Here is a 20033-nt window from a genome sequence, read left to right on the forward strand (position 1 = left end):
TTTATTATTTTTAGGAAATAAGGTTATCAAGGTAAGGTCCAAGATCGCTGCCATCTTGCTGGAGTGCTGCTCTCAGTTAACATTGCAAAGGGCACGTCACACCATCTAAAGCTTCGCAGAGAACTTATCCTTCACCCTCTCACATCTTTATGCACAGAAGTGGCCCAACTACACAAATAACCCATTGCCTCTGTAGCATCTGACTAGGCTTTAAAACTTCCCAAACTAGTTCCAAGCTGGCATCTCCCTATGGCAATGTGTGCTTCTGAAGTTAATTACCTGAATGCTATATTCTGTATCATCTCTGAATACCGAGGCTCCCCTAAACGATTTCTAACATAAATTTGGCTTCCCTGAAATCCTATCAGAACTATTATAACTGTTTCAAATGCCATTAGATCTGACAAAAATCACCGGGTTAATAAAACATTAAAATCAAACTGGCTTTCAGAACCACACACTTAAAAAACAGTATGAAAGCTGTGTCAAAGCTTCATTCTCTGCCAAGCTGCAGCTTGCAGTCCCGTCTCCACACTGGCTCCTTGTTCCTTTCTTCATTTTGTAACGGATTACTGGGTTTTCTGGGGTATGAATCATTGTTGTATAATTCACACTGAGAAAATATCCATTGATGAGGTCAAATTCATATAAATGAAGCATAGTGGACCAAATTGTCTTAATTTGAACATATGCAAAATTTTCTCCAATACAATGATGGCGCCCAGCTCCAAATGGCACATAGGCAAACTTCTCTCCCGACGCTGGGTTACCCTGTAAGTATCGGTCAGGATTGAAGTCCAAGCGTTCTACCCAGGAGTCTTTCAGTCTTTGATTGACAGTTGGAGAAACACACACCTGATGTCCTGGAGGAATGGTGCACCCAGCCACATTCTGAGGGGTCTTGGCCATTCTCATCATGGTCATTATAGGAGGCCTCAGTCTTAGTGTTTCTTTTATGCATCTATCAAGTAAATTCAGATCCTTCAACTACTCATAAGTTAAGGGAGGCAGATCCTCGCCGCACACTGCTTTCTGTTCTAAGTAGCATTTGCCTTGGAGTGGTTTATCTCTGACCAGAAAGAAGCCCATCCAGGCACTGGTGTCCGGCCAGCAGCAGTCCGATGAGCATCCCTGCTATCACGTCGTCTGTCAGAGGACGCCCATCCTTGTATGTAGAATCCAGTAAAGTTTGAAGAATGTCCTCGGCTGGTTCTTTTGACAGCCTACGTTTCTGGATGGCCTTGTAGAAAATATTCTTGATCTCTCGATGGGCTCTGTCCCTGCGCCTGAAACTTGGCAGAGGCAGCCAACCTGGCAACAGCCAGGCAGCGTGGCTAAAGCCTCCATCCAGGTCTGCATACAGCTGAGCCACCTTCTCGTTGAGTTGACTCCTAATTTCCTTTCCGTGTAAACAATGGCTAGCTGTTAAAATTATGAGCTCAGACAGCGCTTCAAACACATTTCTTTCTCCGCTTTCTCCCCAACTTTTAAAGTACTCCTTCGCTTCTTTTTCAGTGATAGAAACATACTGCTTGAAGTGGGCTATGTTAAGGCCGCTTTTTAGTATTTTCTTGTGTTCCAGGAAAACTGCATTTGGCACATCGTATGCAACTCCCTTCCCAAACACGGGTGTTGTCAGCCGACCGTAGACTTCTTCCGCATTCAGGTCTTCGTTCTTACTGTTGAAGAGCAGTGCGGCTGCATCGCTCCCCAAAAGGTAAGTGAAGGTCTTGCCCACCATGGTAAAGCTAAACACAGGTCCGGACTTCTCATATGCATTTTCCAGGAACTCAATTGGACTTTTTCCAAACGCTATCGCATGGCCAAGGAACGGAATTGGAGAGTAAATACATGGCGGACTTTCCGCTCCAGCGGGCAGCTGGACCATGTGGCCCACTGCGAGGCGGAACAGGTAGACAAGGCTGAGCGTGAAGGCGCAGGCGATGAGCAGCGTGGAAAGCAGGTTGCCTCCTGTCACCTGCTCCATCGCCTGCCCGAGCACCGAGCCGCCTGACTGCAGCAAGCCCAGCAGTACCATCCCGAGCGCTGCTTCGATCCGCCCGGTAAGCTGGAGGCCGAGGTCGCTGCCGCTTCTCGGGAAAGATGGAGCAGAAGCTGGCAGGTAGGCGGCGGGAGGCGGCCCCGGCCTCGGGGTACCACTTTCTTTCTTAGCAACAGCAACCTTCTGTTGCTCTGATAAAACACCATTACCAAAAGCAACTTGGGAAGAAAAGGATTTATCTGTCTTCTGCTTCTATGTCAAATCACACAGTTCATCATCAAAGGAGATCAGGGTTGGAACCCGGAAGAAGGTCTGAAACCTGGAGGCAGGGGCTGATGCAGAGGTCACAGAGAAGTGGTGCTTACTGGCTTGCTCAGAATTCTATCATACAGAACCCAGGACCAGTCCAGAGATGTCCCACCTATGTTACTAATTAAGAAAATGCCTTCCAGGCTTCTCTGCTTACAGCCTGGTCTTACGGTGGCATTTTCCCTGTTGAGGATTTCGCCTTGCTGATGGGTATAATTTGTGTCAGGTTGACATAAAACTAGCCAGCAAGATATGTAACAAATACTGGCCTCAAACTTGTATCATCCGTATACCTCAGCATCCTGAATGCTGGGATTAAAGACATGCAATACCATTCCAAGCTTCAAAACTTATTTTTATTATATTTTGTTTTTAATCTTTTGAGACAGTAGCTCATATGTGTATCACATGCTGGCCTTAAACTTATGTAGCTGAGAATGTTTGAATTCCCGATCCGCCTGAGTGTTGGAATTTCAGGCGTGTGCCTCCACACCCAGATTGTTTGAGGGTTTGTTATTTTGAACAAATTCTTTTTCTGTAGCCCAGGCAGATTAATGAACTTCCTGCCTCTGCTTCCTGAATGGTAAGATTATAGGCATGTACCAGTAATTATGTATAAGGTTCCAGACTAAGGCCAAGCAATAAGCGGCAAGATCATCAACTAGTTCATGAAACTGAGAGTTAGGTCTAAGTTGCAGTGGAGAGCCAAGGATATTGTAGATGCCAGGACCATAGGACATCAACTAAGGAGAGTTACAGACATGGAGTGGAGCTGGCACAAGAGAAGTTAGAATATGCCATAGATATCAGAGCTGGAGAAACAAAGTTACCCAAGTTCTTTGTTTTTAAGATTTATTTATTTTATGTATATAAGTACAATGTGGATCTCTTCAGACACACCAGAAGAGGGCATCTGATCCATTACAGACGGTTGTGAGCCACCATGTGTTTGCTGGGATTTGAATTCAGGATCTCTGGAAGAGCAGTCAGTGCTCTTAACCACTGAGCCGTCTCTTCAGCCCTACCCAAGTTCTTTAGAACATCCGTGATTCCGTAGGTGCCGAACATGGAGGTGGAGGATATTTGCCCTGATAGATTTTAGTCTTGCCTTGGTCCCGTCTCTCATGGTTTTGTCCCTGTCCCTCCCTTTTGTAATAGGAACATATACACTGTGACATGTTACAAATAAATTACTTGTATTTTATAGGAATTCATAAGAGATTTCATTGAGTTTCAGGAGCCTAATTGAACTTTGGAACAATTATGGGCATTTGTAGAAATGGATTAATTGGATTTTGGTTTTGGTGATTTTTTTTATTTTCATATTAATAATTCCATTCGTTTACATCTCAAATGATATCCCACTTCCCAGTTATCCCTCCACAAACTCCACATTGAATTTTGTATTATCGGATGAAAATAAGACTTTAGCATGATAAAATCTTATTAAAGTAATGAATCAGGTTGTCAAGCTAAGGATTGGAGTTTTTGATGATTAATTTTCATTGTCAGTGTGGCTGGATTTAGGATCTTAATGGGAAGAGTGAGTGGCTTATTTCATTTAGCACACACTTGCAAAATTCATCCAAGTTTAAGTGTCACGTAGAACATTCTAGTTTCCAACCCCACAAAGATGACAGCTGCTGCATACAGGTGGACAACCTTGAACTTTTGATCCTCCTGACTCTACCTACCAAGCAATGGAAGGATGGGCACCATCATGTTTGGTTTATTGTGCTAGGGTGAAATCCAATTTCATGCACTAGGCAAGCTCTCTACCCAGTCCTCTAGATCCACAGTCCTAAGAATTCCTTTTCAAAGACTCATTAGTGTTTCATATGTATATATCACATTTGCTTTGTGTCCTCATTCCTATATACTTACTGTTGACTCTTGTGAGGAATGTAGTGAACATGGCGATGACCACTTCAGGAGTCTTCATTTCAATTCTTTTGGATAAATACCATTTATCCTAGCAGCATGGGAGTTACTGTTGAGGACCTTCCCAGACTGTCCAGGCATGAGGCTAGTAGGATGTCAGTGAAGTACTAAACACCCACAGTGATCAGTCCAAATGCACGCGTTAAGTGAACATTCATACAGAAAGGACCGCATTATATTCTTGAGGGGAAGAGCAGGACGATCCACCTATTATATCTGCAATGGGTGTAGAGTATGTAGTTTCTGTCCTTTAGAAAGTTAAGTTCAGGGCCAAGGCTAATGTTAATGTTTGGGGTAACGGTCTAAACATCTCTTTGAGTACCTGGAAATGGTCAAGGTCTATTAGATTCTACCTTACCACCCTGGCTGTCTTGAGGACTATAAGTCAAACAGTGGTTAGACTACCCATACGGCAGCACCAGCTTCCTCAGATGCCTTAAGAAATGCAAACTACTGAAGAAAAAAAAAAAAGAGGCCATGGACAAAGAGCAAAGAGGGGTGGATATGTGTGAGGGTTTGGAGGGAAGAATGGATGGGAAGATATGATGTGGTTATAACCTAAAAAAAAATCTTTTTCGAAAACATACACAACGATTACAGGTAATTGCCTCTGCTCCCAAAAGCAAAGCATCGGCCAGGCTGTTTGAAACAATTTACATAAGATGTTTTGCTATCACAAGCCTCGGTGACCTTTAGGTGTCCATGCAACCTATCTTAGAGAGGGATCACTTTCCCCGCGGTCTAACAAAAGACGCTAAAAAGGCAAAGCTCTGATTGGTCCAAACATAACCCCCATGGCTATGAATCAGTACTAAAAACCTTAGGCAGCAAATAAGGCCAACACAGCTTCCACGGCTGTGATTGGCCTAAACACACCTTTCTCTAATTGTATAAGCAAGTTAGATAGACTCACTTAGTAGATCAAGAGGTAGACCCCCATGCTGCCTGCTCTAGTATTTCAACATTGTGATCCAGTAAATGTTTCTGGCTAGGCAGCGCGTGCGTTGCCACGCCCCTCCAGAGAGGGCGAGGCATGCAAATCAAACCCCGCAGGAGCACGCGGGAACGCTGGGAAAGCCCGGCTCGTGGAAATTGTAGTTGAAGCTGTGAGTGCTGGAGAAGGAGTGAGGTGTGGGGGACGCAGATGCGGACGGGAGTAGGAAGGAGCCACCGGGGAGGTGGGAAGTGAGAGTTGCAAAAGGTCACCACGATGTTTGTGTGTCTCGTGGGCGCAGGGCAGTGCTTAGTGGTAGTGACCTGGTATCGCTTCTCGGCCTTTTGGCTAAGATCAAGTGTAGTATCTGTTCTTATCAGTTTAATATCTGATATGTCCTCTATCTGAGGACAATATATTAAATGGATTTTTGGTACTAGGAGTTGGAATAGGAGCTTGCTCCATCCACTCCACGCATCGACCTGGTATTGCAGTATTTCCAGGAATGGTGCACCCCTCCTGGGGAGCAATGTTTGTTAAATAATAGGCTTATAAAGACAAGAGCTTCTTTTCAATGGGTGTTAGCATTTCCAAAAAAAAAGTATGCAAAGTCTTGGCTTTGATGTAGTTAGGCATGGTAGCGTATGTTTATAACCCCAGCACTTGGAGGTAGGAGACATTTTAAGAATCTTTAGAATCCGGTCTCAGGAGGAGTGCTAGTATTTTTTATAGGTTTTTAGGCCTACAAAAAATCCTTAACACTCCAGTAAACTGTGATGTCAGCTGCAGTCAGATTGAAGAAGCCACTTTCTACAACTTAGTAGCAGAAAATAACCTGATTGAAAACGGTTACAACTGCACAGATGTTCACAAATGACCATTGAATATGAAAACATGCTTAGCACTGGGATGCTCACCATTGCACAGGAAAAATGCAAACAAAACCATAAGATATACTTCATAGCACCTAGGATGACCAGTATATGACTAATACCTGTGTGTGCTTGGAAGATCTCTAATACAGAGTCAAAGTCCCTGAGGCCTGCATGGGGGTGTTAAGACTCTGCAGATGACTGACCCCCATTGTCTGACACCATGTGCTGTTGCCAAGCAAGGAGGAAACATAAGCTGCCAAGGACCATTAAAAGCTTCTTGAGGGGTTGGGGATTTAGCTCAGTGGTAAGAGCGCTTGCTTAGCAACCACAAGGCCCTGGGTTCGGTCCCCAGCTCTGAAAAAAAGAAAAAAAGGAAAAAAAGGAAAAAAAAAAAAGCTTCTTGAACTGGGGAGATGGCTCAATGGTCCAGAGTGCTTGCAGTTCCCAGAACCCATATAGGGCAGCTGTCATCAGGTAGTTTACAGCGTCAAGGGTCCCGTGCATCTTACTTTCCAGCACATCCCCTCAAGTGCACACATCTACACTCAGGCAGACACCCATAATTTAATTTGAAAAATTTTAAAGAATTATTTACTTTAGGTATATGAGTACACCAGTGCTGTCTTCAGACACACCAGAAGAGGGCATCAGATCCCATTACAGATGGTTGTGAGCCACCTTGTGGTTGCTGGGAATTGAACTCAAGACCTTTGGAAGATCAGTCAGTGCTCTTAACCACTGAGCCATCTCTCCAGCCCCCTTGAATTTTTTTTTAAGATTTCATCTACACACACACACACACACACACACACACACCCTTTGTTTTGTTGTTAGTTTCTTTGAGACAGGGTTTTTCTGTGTAATCTGGGCTGACCTGGAACTCACTCTGTTAGACCTGTGCCTCCTAAGTACTAGGATTAAAGGTGTGCACCATCACTACCCAGCATCTACTCAAAATTTGTATCTGAATAGAGCAAAAGGCCTATGACAGCTGCTTAGTGAAAATGAAAATGACACTTGTAATTTCCTCCCTTTTTGTTTAATGACTGGACACTGTCAGGAACATTTGTTTTATACACACACACACACACACACACACACACACACATATACAAATATATTAATCATATATACTGGCCTTCCTAAGCTCTGGAAAGGAATATGCTATTTGTTTGCATTTTCCTGTGCAATGGTGAGCCTTCCAGAGCTGAGCATGCTTTCATATTCACTTGGTCATTTGCACTCTTTCTTTGAGAAACATCTACTCAGTCCTAGCCATTTTCAGTCACACTGCGTTCTGCTGAACTGTAGGAGCTCTTTTGTTTTTTCAGTATCAACATCTAATCTTTAGTTTTTCTGTTTAAGTCTTAGCTAACTGGTGTATACTTTTGCATATGGGTATTATTGTCCTAGCATTTGTAGAAAAGATGTACTGGTTAGATTTTTTTTTTTTTTTTTTTTTTTTTTTTTTTGGTCAACTTGACATAAGCTACAGTCATATAGGAAGAGCGAACTTCAGTTGAGAAAATGCCTCTATTAGACTAGTTTGTAAGCAAGTGTGTATGGCGCTCTCTTGATTAATGACTGATGTAGGAGGGTCCAGCCCACTGTGAGCAGTACCACCTTTGGGCAGTTGTCCTGGGTTATATAAGCAGCTGAGCAAGCCACAAGAAGCAAGATGGTAAACCTCATTCCTCCATGGCTTCTGTTTCAGTTCCTGCCTTCAAGTTGCTTACTTGACCTCTCTCAGCAGATTAAGGCTCAAGGCAGGTAAGTCAGGTAAGCTCTTTCCTGCCCAGGCTGGTCTTGGTCAGAGTTTTCATTGCAGCAGTGGAGACCTAACTAATATGGAGGCTTGGGTTAGCCTTTTTGCTGTTTCCCTTTACCAATTTTTCTACTTTTGCTTTGGAAAGGCATTTACCAGAAGTTCATAAAGGTAACCTAATATTTTCTGTAGTACTTTTTAATTTTATATGTAAACCTTTTAAGTTTGCTATAACCTCAAGAAAAAGCATATTCAAGTTTTCTTTATTATCTCTTGACCAACTTAACCCTTGTTTCTACTAAAAATAGTTTCTTTTGGGCTACAACTAACTGAACATACATTAACTATGAAGTGAGCATACAGTTCTCAAAATGATGACATGCAATGACCAATGAGCATACGAAAAATCTCAACACTGGTCAGAAGAGTACTGCAAAATAAAATCACACCGAGATTCTGTCTCACCAGGCAGGACAGCAATGATTTAAAAAAAAAAAAAAAAACAAATCCAGGGGTTGGGGATTTAGCTCAGCGGTAGAGCGCTTGCCTAGCAAGTGCAAGGCCCTGGGTTCAGTCCCCAGCTCCGAAAAAAAGAAAAAAAAACAAAAAACAAAAAACAAAAAAACAACAACAAATCCTAGTTAGGCTGTGAACAAAATGCTGGTGCTGGGAATTTAGACTTGCCCAGCCAGGAATCAGCGGAGGTTTCATCAACAGAACAGACAGAAAATTGATACAGGGGCTGGAGAGATGGCTCAGTAGTTAAGAGTACATAGTGCTCTTGCAGAGGACAAAAGTTCAGTTCCCAGCACTCATATTGGACAGCTCTCAATCATCTCTAATTTCAGTTCCAAGAGATCCATCCAACGCCATCTTCTGGCCTACTATACTCTCACAAAGTGCTCTTACGCTCTCTCTCTCTCTCTCTCACTCTTGCGAGCTCGCGCGCGCGCACACCCCACCTAATAGAGTTACCAAATTCACAATTAAACTAATCTACATTTCACTTTGATTAAATCAGTGGAAGCTTAAGGACTGAAATCTATTAAAGTAAATTAAACTTTCAAGCAATTTAGACAGTAATGCATGTATTTATATATACACATATATACACAATGTATAAATGAAATCCTTATATAAGCATAGGAGTTCTCTTGACAGAAATAAATTATAAGCAATACAATAAAAATGAAGCTTAATTTAACATAGTGGTTTGTTTTAAATAACTAAAACAGATTTATACTTCAACAAATTTTGGTCATTTGAACACAAACTATTCTGATTGACACGTACTTTTTTATACAGCAATTCAACACACCCTGAGTTTCACTTCCCAATTGATGGTTAAATGCTTATCATACTACGGAAATAAAGATGTTTAAAATGAAGAGCCTGGCATCTTGGCGTTTAGTTCACTGAAATTGCTTTGAACAGTTCAGTTAGTTTATGTCAAAGGACCTGTATCTACTTTGATTTGCTCTAGTGACTCTGGAGAGCTAACGATTTGCTCCAACGCAGATATCCAACGAGAAGGTGAAATCAGGACGCGCAATGCTCTGCCCAGGAGCCATCACCTCACTCTACAGCTTCTGTATCATCACCTGGAATTTGCCTGAAAGGGAAGCAGAACCAACCATTATTCTTTGACTTCAGGCCTAAGGAAATCAAGCACACATACTCATGTCTATTCAGGAAGTCGTTTCACTCAAAGAACTTGCTATGGGGCTGGAGACATGGCTCAATGGTTAAGAGCACTGGCTGCTCTTCCAGAGGTCCTGAGTTCAATTCCCAGCAACCACATGGTGGCTCATGACCATCTGTAATGGGATCTGATGCCCTCTTCTGGTGTGTCTGTAGACAACCACAGTGTACTTATAAATAAAATAAATATATCTTAAAAAAAAAAAGAACTTGCTATGTCAGAGGTCTTTTCACAGTCCTTAAGGTATTCAATAAAGTCTAGCCCACCGCATAATTATCTGTTTTATGAGGAGGTGTCTTTCCTACATCCTAGGTCTGTCTCTATATCTCTGTTTCCTTTCTCTCTCTCTCCCCTCTCCCTCCCTTTCTTTCTCTGTTTTGAGACAGGGTCTTACTATGTAGCCCTGGCTTGGGGCTCAGCATGTTGACCAGATCAGGCAAGCTTCAAACTTACCAAGATTGACCTGCCTCTGTTTCCTGAATGCTGGGATTGAAGGTGTGAGTCACCATGCTTGGTGAGTCTGAGTATTTCATTACTACTTTGTCAATGGGCAGAAAAGTAATACAGTAAAATTCAACTCAATCTTATTCTTCGTTAGCAGCTTCAGGGAGAAGATAATACATAAATGTGAGATACAGGACACTGAAGTGAAGGTGTCAACATTTTTAGTTTCCTCTAGGTTTAAAAGAGAAAGTGAAATATATATGTATATATAAGACAAATACATTAAACTTACAGGCAGGCATTGAAGATACTTCAGCTGTCACAATACTTTTTATTCCCAAGTTTGACAAGCCACCTCTGATTAAGCCACATGTAAACGCTAGATACTAAAAAGGAGGGAAAAAGTAAAGATTTACTATTACTGAAGCAATGAAGCTACTGATAAACACGGAGCTGCTTTTAAGCTATGGCATCAAGAAAGCACTGCTGTGTTTATAAGGGAGAACAGAAGAAGAGGATGACAAGGAGGTGAGAGCAGTAGCAAAGGGCAAGGGAGGAGGAGCTGTGACGCTGGCTTTAACCCCAGCACTCGGGAAGCAGGGGCAGGCAGGTCTCTGTGAGTTGGAGGCTAGCCTGAACTACACAGTGAGTTCTAAGACAGCCAGAGCTACACAGTGAAACCCTACCTCACAAAACCAAAAGGAAAAAAGGCATGAAAAGCCAATGGTAGTACACACCTGTACTATCAATACTCGGGCTAAGGCTGGAGGAGCATTTCTTGAGGCAAGAACTGGAAGCCAATCTGAGCAACATATAGGGACCCCCCCCCCGCAACACACACACACACACACGCACACACACACACACACACACACCACTAATGCAAAAGAAAGGAACAGCAGAGCTATGGTGAAAGAGCTGTTAGAAGTAAATCTAACTGTAACTAAAGCAGGGACACACATGATTTAAGCTTGACCAATCTGGTGCTGCACAGTAAGACTCTGAATCTAGTGTAGTAACAAAAGCAGAGAAATTCATTTAGTTCACGGAACAGCAGACATGGCTTGTAAGCGTTCTCCACGCTGTGTGCAGGGATCTAACTAGACACTTGCAGTACAACACTTAGTCAGTTCTTTCTCTAATCACTTTAGCGTCCTCATTTCTCGCCTGTTTCACCCTCTTATAAATGTAGCTGACTAAGCAAAGACTCTACACTTTTCTTTTTGTTTTTTCACCTTTTGAGTCAGTGTCTCATATAGGTCAGTCAGGCCTCAAGCATACTATGTCTTTGTGCTTTTATCTCCCAAGTACTGAGATTATAGGAACGTGCTACCACAGCCAGCTTCCAACAACCACATGGTAGCTAGAGTTTTCATTTCTTTAAGAATCCAGTTATGTGAATATGTCTTTGTTTTAATCCCAGCTGTGGGATAAGAGGCTGAGTCAGGCAAGCGATTATGCTTTTTCTCTGTCTCATTCGATAGCAGGGGCATGGATTTTCCAGTTGCAGATAGTTTACGTTTGGGATTCTGGGAACTTTTGAGAGGTTTTCCAGAACCCACTATGCCCATCCCTGGAGGGAGAAAGGTGGGTGTTCCACGAAAAGTGCTGCTCCTCCTGCTTGCTGTTGTTTCCCCGCTGTCAAGTGAGCAAAGAGAAGTTGAAGACATTCTCACGAGGAAGATTGGCCTTGCCCCAAGGGCTTAATGTCCCTAATCAGCAAGTAGTCTAAAGAGGTCTAGCCCCCTTTCTCCTCTAACCTTTATCTCCTACCTAGTATTGGGAGGCTGGAAGGGACTAAGGTGAAATAAGCATTTGAAGGGACATAGAATTATAAGAACTCAAAAAAAAAAAAAAAAAAAAAAAAACAGGAAAACATCTCATCTTGTTTAAAACTTATGCCTAGGCCAGGCATTGGCAGCACACACACTGGTGAGTGCCCAGATAGCCGGGACTACACAGAGAAACCCTGTCTCAAACACACAAACAAAATAACACAAAAGCCTTATAGCAGAACTATGAAGCTGGTGCTTGGTTATAATTTTAGCACTGGAGAGGGTCAGGCAAGAGGGTTATTAAAAGCAGGAGATCAGATTGGGCTATATGGTAAGGGCTCTTAACTACCAAACCATCAATCCAGTCCCCCAGAAAAAAATTAACTCATTCTTCAAAGCTGAAGAAATTAAGATATCTCAAAGTTAAATGAGAACTAAAAATAGTAAAATGTGATTAATAAAAAGAAAAATAACAAAACACATATATTAACCATAAAAACATCATTACTATATCTGCAAACAATTTCTGATATGGGAGAGAAATAAAAAAGGGCAATATGAAACATGTGTCATGAAGGCAGATGGCAGGCTACTTCATTAGTGGAGTCAGCACAGGGAGGGGGAGGCAGGGGCGAGGAAAACCAGCAAGAACAAAGTGTACATAAAAGAGGAATCATGAAACCTATTTTGTATGATAGTTTTAAAAATTAATAAAAAAATTAAGGTATGAGCAAGTAATTATAGATAAATAACAAGTTATACTTCCCTAGATATATTCATTCTTTTGAAGGAACTCATATATTAACATTCGTTATTCTAACAGACATAGTGACACAGGTCTTTATTCCTAGCACCCCAGAGGCAGAGGCAGACCATCTCTTTTGAGTTCCAGGCCAGTCTAGTCTAACCATCAAGTATCAGACTAGCCAGGCTACATAGTGAGATCCTGTCTCTACTTCAAAAAACAAACAAACAAAAAAACAAAAAGAAAAAATACAAAGCAAAAGAAACAGCAAAAACCTGAAATTTGTTACTTTTCTTTAGTCCACCTGTTTATTCACTGATATTGTTGTAAGACTAAGGTCTAGAAACATAGATATACTTAATGTAAAATAAACTTTTACAAACAAATGACAATTACAGTTCTTAAACATTTTAGCCTACCAAAGATGATGATAAACTCTGAAGTTAACTAATTCGGCCCAGGTAATGTCTGCATGTCCGAGTATCTTTACTGAGGTGACCACATCATTTTTTTTTTTCGGAGCTGGGGACCGAACCCAGGGCCTTGCGCTTGCTAGGCAAGCACTCTACCACTGAGCTAAATCCCCAACCCCATGACCACATCATATTAAGGAATGAGTAACAAGTCTGCATTTCCTGGCACTCAGAAGTAGTGTTTCTCTTATTGGTCTCTACTGCATGACTCAGATACACAGGAGCTGATGGTCAACATGTCTCCTGTTGCAGAGAAAATGGCCTAAACAAAATGGTGTAAAATGATGTCATTATGCAGCAAAGCAGGTACAGGATAAGGCAAAGTCTATCACTGGATGAGAAGGAAGGGTAGGCGGGGATGTCTAGGAAGGATGGTCAGGAGGAGAAGCGGGAGAAATCAAGATGGAGACCACGGAGCAGGATGATCCAGACCCAGGTGGACTGGGTCAATTTATCTTGTCTACATGGGCGGTTTCTATCTTTATTAATTGACAGTGAATTTATTGTTTGGACGTATTATAGATTGAGAATTTAACATATAAATCTAATTGTTAAACTACAAGTTTCTAGAGCTTTGAAACTGGGCTACAGGGGGTGTGAGCAAAGTTCCCGGCTGGCAGAGAGACAACCAGTCTCAGTTCTGGAAGCCGTGCTAGGCTATAGAATGCCTGGGGTAGCATGGTGTGGTGCCACACTAGATCCAGTAACCACCGGTCCATTTTTATTTTTACTGGAACAAAATGATACAAGTAAACACTACTTATTGGAGCAGTTTATTAATGGACACTTTTAACTTGGATTTTTAATTTGGTTAAGGAAAAAAGAGGGAGCTGGAGAGTTGGCTCAGGGGCTAAGTACACTTACTGTTCTTGCAAAGGACCTGACTTTAATTCCCAGCACATAGGAACTCACCACCTCCTCAGGCATTAGGCACATAATGTGCACAGTATTAAAGGAGGCGAAAACACTGGTACACTAAAATAATAAAATAAAATAGGAAAAAAATGATCTGCTTTAATAAAAAGATTACTTAAGAACATGTACTTGGGGCTGGAAAGATGGCTCACTGACTGCTCTTCCAAAAATCCTGTGTTCAATTCCCAGCAACTACATGATGGCTCACAACCATATAAATAGATCTGTAATGAGATCTGATGCCCTCTTCTGGTGTGTCTGAAGACAGCTACAGTGTACTCATATACATAAAATAAATAATTCTCTAAAAGAGGAAGGGGGCCTACAAACTTCCCTCTCCTTGAAGAAGAAAAAGGAACATAAACTTAAGAACTCAAGCTTCTCAATGAATTGCTAAAATCACTATGTTTAATTTGAATCTGTTGTGATTGATTTTGTAATTTTCCCTGTAATTCCTTTTTTCAGTACAAAACCAAATTCCATTAAATACCTTGGATGCATGTTCTAAATACTGTTTTCCTGCAGACAGCTGAATGAGTAGTCGAAATTTGTTGTCCTGAAGCACATATATGCCCTGTTTCAAAATACAAAAGCAGTATGAAAAGTCAGTGCAGCCTGGCGTCCGTGAAGATTACCTCACCCTAGGCAGGTTCGGTTCCCATGTCTACGATTCCACCACAGAGTCAGCAGGGAGCTACAGATTGAGTCTCTGGTTAGGCAGGTAGGTAAGTCGGCCAATCAATCAATCAATCAATCAATCAATAGAATAGAAATAATCAATAGAATATAAACCAACCACGGCATACCCAAGCAAGTCCTTTTTTAAGATTTTTTTTAAAAGAATTATTTATTTTCTGTATATGAGTACATTCTAGCTGGCATCAGACACACGAGAAGAGGGTATTGAATCCTGTTACAAATGGTTATAAGCCACCATGTGGTTGATGGGAATTGAACTCAGGACCTCTGGAACCACTGAGCCATCTCTCCAGCCAGGATTCATCTTTTTTGAATTATCTGTGTGTGTCTTTATGTCTGTGTAAAGGCATGTGCTAGTGCAGCTGCTCACTGAGATGAGAAAAGATCCCCTGGAGCCTGGAGCTGGAATCACGGGCAGGTGTGAGCACCTGAGATATTTTTTTTTTTAATTATGTGTTTATGTGTATATGTGTGTGCATGCACACAGATTCCCAAAGAAGCCAGACTCATTGAATCCTGGAGCTGAACTTTCAGAAGGCTCTGAGACACTTGTCACGGGTGATGGGAATGACACTCAGATCCTCTGGAAGAGCAATAAATGCAATTAACCACTGAGCCATCTTTCCAGCCCCCATTTGCTACATTTTAAATTTTAACACAACTTCTGTAACTAAAGGAAAGAAATAGCTATAATTACTGAGAACTGCTGCCCTCTCCTTATTTACTTTACCCTACTAGACATAAAGACTGACTTCTCAATAACATTAGAAGAACATAAAGTTTACTTCAGAACAAATTCTAGTGGGTTGGTAAGAAAGATGACTCAGCTATGAAGATTAGGTTCAGTGCCCAACATGCACACTGCAGTCACAACCCTTGGTAACTGCAGTTGCCAGGGATCTGACCTTATTCTGGGCACTGAATATACAAAATGCTTTCATGTATGCAGGCACATACATAAAAATAAATCCTCAAAGTAATCTAATTTAAATAACAAAGTAAGGGCCAACAAAGAGAGCTCAGTGAGTAAGAGCAGCGCAAGCCTCACAATCTGAACTGGATCCTGGAGAAACACCTCCTGCACTCACACACACACACACACAATAACAGCTAAGAACTGATAGGAAGAACATTTAGTGACTTTTAAGAAATAGGTCTTAGAAACAACAGCAAAGGTTTATCTAAATACCTGATGATTTGTCCTTAGATTGTCAATTTGTTTCTTGAATACCGTAGTCCAAAAATCTTTACATATGAACTTCATGATGTCTAATTCATCCTTGAACCTTGCAGTATCTTTTGTAAACCTAAGAAGATCAATTAGAAGTAATACAATATATTTCTCCCAAAGAAAACAAAGGAGGAAGTTTTTTTCTTACTCTCCCAAGAGGAGCAAATTATTAACTAATTCCTACATTTAGTTACAGTCACAATCTCACCTCACTGCGTCTGCAGCCTTTATATGATTATGGAGCTCAAGAGACTTTTAGCTATCAGCCAGCCATACTTGCTGTTACACTTCAAACTATCGAATGAGCAGCAAAAGACACCTAGATGAGCATGGTGGTTTGGGCCTAGAATTTAAACTCTCTGAAGGCTGCGCTTGCTTCACAGGTTTGAAGTCAACCTGTGCTACATTAGTTCCAGTGCAGGCTGGGCTACAGTATGAGACTCTATCTCAAAAATAAATAGATGGATGGATGGATAGATGGATGGATGGATAGATAGATGAATGACTGAATTATTATTATGTAAAATTTATCTAATATAAATTCAACTATTTATAAACTCAGGGAAAAATAAGTGATCCAGCCAGGTGAGGTGATGGTGTCGTGCCTTTTCAGTCAGCACTTAAGAAGCAGAAGCAGAAGCAGAAGCAGAAGAATCTTTGTGAGCTCTAGGCCAGCCTGGTCTACAGAATGAGTTCCAGAACAGCCAAGGCTACACAGAAAAACCCTGCCTTGAAAAACAAAACGTAACCCATAAACACACATTTTTCTATTCCTATGCAGTTAAACAAAATTCCATTTAGATTTTAAAAATCTACTAAGCCATAAGCAAAAAATGCAATGAGACTACAAATAGGTATCTCAATATATTATTGTTTTCATTAAAAATTATACATGTAGGGGTTGGGGATTTAGCTCAGTGGTAGAGCGCTTGCCTAGGAAGCGCAAGGCCCTGGGTTCGGTCCCCAGCTCCGAAAAATAGAACCAAAAAAATAAAAAAAATAAAAAAAATAAAAATTATACATGTAAACCAGGTCTTCCTCAATTGCCGAAACATAGAAAGTGAAGCTGGGCATCCAGAGAACAGTTACAATCCCAGTCCTTGGGGATGACCACAAGAGTGGTTATGTGGCACCCAGATAGGTTACACACAAGGCCATGTCCATAAACAGAATTTAACTAAGACCAGTTCTAACGAGGATTTTATTTTCTGTAATGGAACTCAGGGCCTTGTGCTTGCACAACGCATGATCTACTACTGATATACCAGCAGCCCCTTAACAGTAATTTTCAATCTATCAACTATAACAATGAAAATTAAAAACTGGGAATTAAAATCAAAGTATGCTCTGTGCAATGGTTTGAAATGGATCTTCTGGGTTCATAACCTACCTGGAAGAAAATTCTCAAATCCACACTGCTCACCTTTCTATCAATCCTTGTCCCACTCGAAACCCCATGTTTTCCAGCTTAGTAATACACCGTCCATTTTCCTATTAAAAAACAAAACAAAAAGTGATTTTGAATACTCTTAGACTCCTAAGACATGTGTATTTTAAACCAGTAGCAGAGAACTCAGAGGACAGGAAGATGGCTCAGCAGGCACAGGCAGGCACTGGCACCAACCCTGCTGGCTCAGTGGAGGGGTGGAGCGGAAATGCTCCAGGTGGAAGGAAGAGGAAACCTCTGAGCATTAGTTCTCTCTTCCCATCATATGAGGCTCAGGAAGTAAAGAAATCCTTTGTAAGTAGGCAACTTAACAGTCCTAAATTTGTCTTACATGTACTTGTGTGTGTGTTCTATGTGCTCACAATGCACATGTGGGAGTCAGAGGACAAACCGTTTGAGCTGGTTTGTTACTTCCACCACCACGTGGGTCCCAGGAATCCGGCACCTTTATCAGGGGAGTCTTCCGCTAGTATATACAGTGACAATTTTGAAATGCTAAAATATAAATTGAAGATGACATTCGCACATGCACACATACATTCTAAGAGAAATGGCTCAGCAGTTAAATTCACTGACTGCCCTGCCAGAGGACCTAGGTTAAATCGCCAACCACCACATAACAGCTCACAACAACATATAACTCCAGTCCCAGGGGATCTGATGACATTTGTCTGGCCTTCTCAGGCACCAGGCATGCACTCGTTGCACAACACGCAGGGGAGAAAAAAATTCATGCGCAGAAGATAAATACGTAAAAATTTTAAAGTGTATGTTTTAAAAAATGGGGCAGACACTTGCAGCTGCTTCAGTCACCTAGCACTGTGGGGCTAATGCCCGAGAGCCCGCCCCTTTTCTAAGTTACTGAAAGCTTTTCTTTTACTTCTCTTACTTTTTCTTAGATACCGGCCCAAAGCAGGCAGGCTTTCCCAGGACTCTGGGCTTTTCACTAGTTTTCTGAAGCCCCTCTCCACTTGCTACGTGCCTGTCTACTTAACTACTATGAACCAAATTGGTGTTCTCTCTTATTTTCATTTCCCTTCTCCTGGCAGCAGCTGACATAGCTTGTCCGTCATGCTGTTTTTCTCTTAACAGCTAACAGAACTATTCCTGAGCTTAGAACAATAGCAGGGGGCTAAGACACATGACTTAGCCTTTAAGAGCTCTGGCTGCTCTTCCAGAGGACCTGGATTCAACTCCCAGCATCCACACAGCAACTCACAATCATCTGTAACTTCAGTTCTGGGGGAATCTGATGCCTTCTTCTGGCCTCCCCAGGCATAGATAATAATGTATAGACATATACAAGCAAAACATCCATACACATAAAAAAATTCTTTCAATTAGAAGAAGGAAAAAAAAAAGCCAGTGAGATGGCTCACTGGGTAAAGGTGCTGGACTCTTTGTTAGAGACTGAAACATGCACTGAGCCCTGGAACCCACCTGACAGAAATAGACAACTGACTCCAGAACTTCTCTCACCTTTCTGGCCTGCTCAGGGACCAAGAACAGAATCAGTACACAGACAATACCCATCCACATACACTGTGCTCCCAATAGAAGATGCCTTTAAAAACACTCATTGTCTTCTACCTCACTGGATTCCTTGACCATTTCTAGCTGGAAAACACTTGGTAGCAGACGGATATTATCTCCTTTGAGTATGAGACCTTGTTGTTTTCTTGACTTTAAGAATGTTTTCTGCATCATCTAGGGGTTCCATGTACTCATCAGAGGCAGTAACAGCCTGGTGTCTGATCTATCTGCATATCCACTTGCTTATCCAGCCAAGCCTGAGTCTTGAGGTCAACTTTGAGATTTCTGAAGCTGAAGAGGGTGGGCTGCACCATAACCTTCAGGCACCTCCTGGCTCTGGCCATGGAATGCTGTAGTGGAAGTCACAGAGACCACTGGAATAGGAAAGTCATCTTGGAAAGTAACTCCTAAAACCAGCTCTGACTTAATGAACACTAAGTATTTTAAGTAATAAATTTAAGTGGTTTCATAATTGTTGCTAAAAACCTTGCAACGTTTCTTTGCTTTAACCCCAAGGTTCTTCAGGCTTTGGCCCTGGAGTTGTGTAAAGTGGTATCCTGAATCAAGATAGGAGAAAGGTCTTCCAGGGACAGTCTGTAGTGGGGCTCTAAAACTGTTGGGAGCAGCAGGAAATAGGCAGGAATGTCAAAATCAGCTCTCGGTAAAATTTAAACTCTAGGTAAATATTAACAAGGTCAAGAATAAAATTCTGCGGCATGCACTCAAAGGAACATACGGACACGAACACACCAAACTGAAGACAAAACAGAAATGGATGAAAGATTCAATCTCGGAGGAGACAGCCGACAGACAGATTATATTCTGTGGGATGCCTCTAGGTGGACCACTTCGGTCTAACCTACTGGGCGTCTACGTTCGCGGGGCGGGAGAGGAATGGAAGCAAGTGTCGCTGCATGACCCCAGGGTGCGTGGCGGCACTCACCACTTCCCCCTGCTCGGCGGACTTATATACTCCGGACACCATCTCGTTATGGAGAAGCAAAAACAACGCCTCGTCCGCCATTTCCCGCCGATCCCTCCAGCGCCGAGTCGGCTCCAATTAGTGCGGGACTCGAGGTTCCCGTTACCCCGCGTCGCACGCTGTGCGCCGCGGCCTACCCCGGTCCTAAGGCCGCTGTGGACCGCGCCCCTCCCCAGGGCGGCCGCCACTGGGCCTTTGAGACCCTATGACAACCCTATGACCCGGCGTTCCGGCAGGGTGTGGGGCGTGAGCAACTTCCGG

At 42.2% G+C, this 20033-nt stretch overlaps 1 protein-coding gene, 1 non-coding gene and 1 pseudogene across 3 annotated transcripts; 1 reads left to right on the forward strand and 2 right to left on the reverse strand.

Moving 5' to 3' along the window:
- Positions 1–2152, reverse strand: Cyp51a1-ps1 (cytochrome P450, family 51, subfamily a, polypeptide 1, pseudogene 1; annotated as a pseudogene).
- On the forward strand, positions 5515–5705 carry U2l3 (U2 spliceosomal RNA like 3). The gene has a single exon (XR_015623549.1). It is a non-coding gene; the product is annotated as a U2 spliceosomal RNA (small nuclear RNA).
- A 3191-nt stretch (positions 5706–8896) lies between these two features.
- On the reverse strand, positions 8897–19987 carry Trappc6b (trafficking protein particle complex subunit 6B). 2 transcript variants are annotated; one of them, NM_001106733.1, is given in 6 exon segments: positions 8897–9438; positions 10265–10358; positions 14371–14454; positions 15769–15886; positions 17234–17301; positions 19734–19987. In NM_001106733.1, coding segments are annotated over 6 exon segments (477 nt in total). In that variant the 5' UTR covers positions 19815–19987; the 3' UTR covers positions 8897–9406.
- Between the last annotated feature and the right edge of the window lie 46 nt (positions 19988–20033).

This window comes from Rattus norvegicus, chromosome 6 (assembly GCF_021556685.1).
Source record: "Rattus norvegicus strain SHRSP/BbbUtx chromosome 6, alternate assembly SHRSP_T2T, whole genome shotgun sequence".
NCBI classification, from domain to species: Eukaryota; Metazoa; Chordata; class Mammalia; order Rodentia; family Muridae; genus Rattus; species Rattus norvegicus.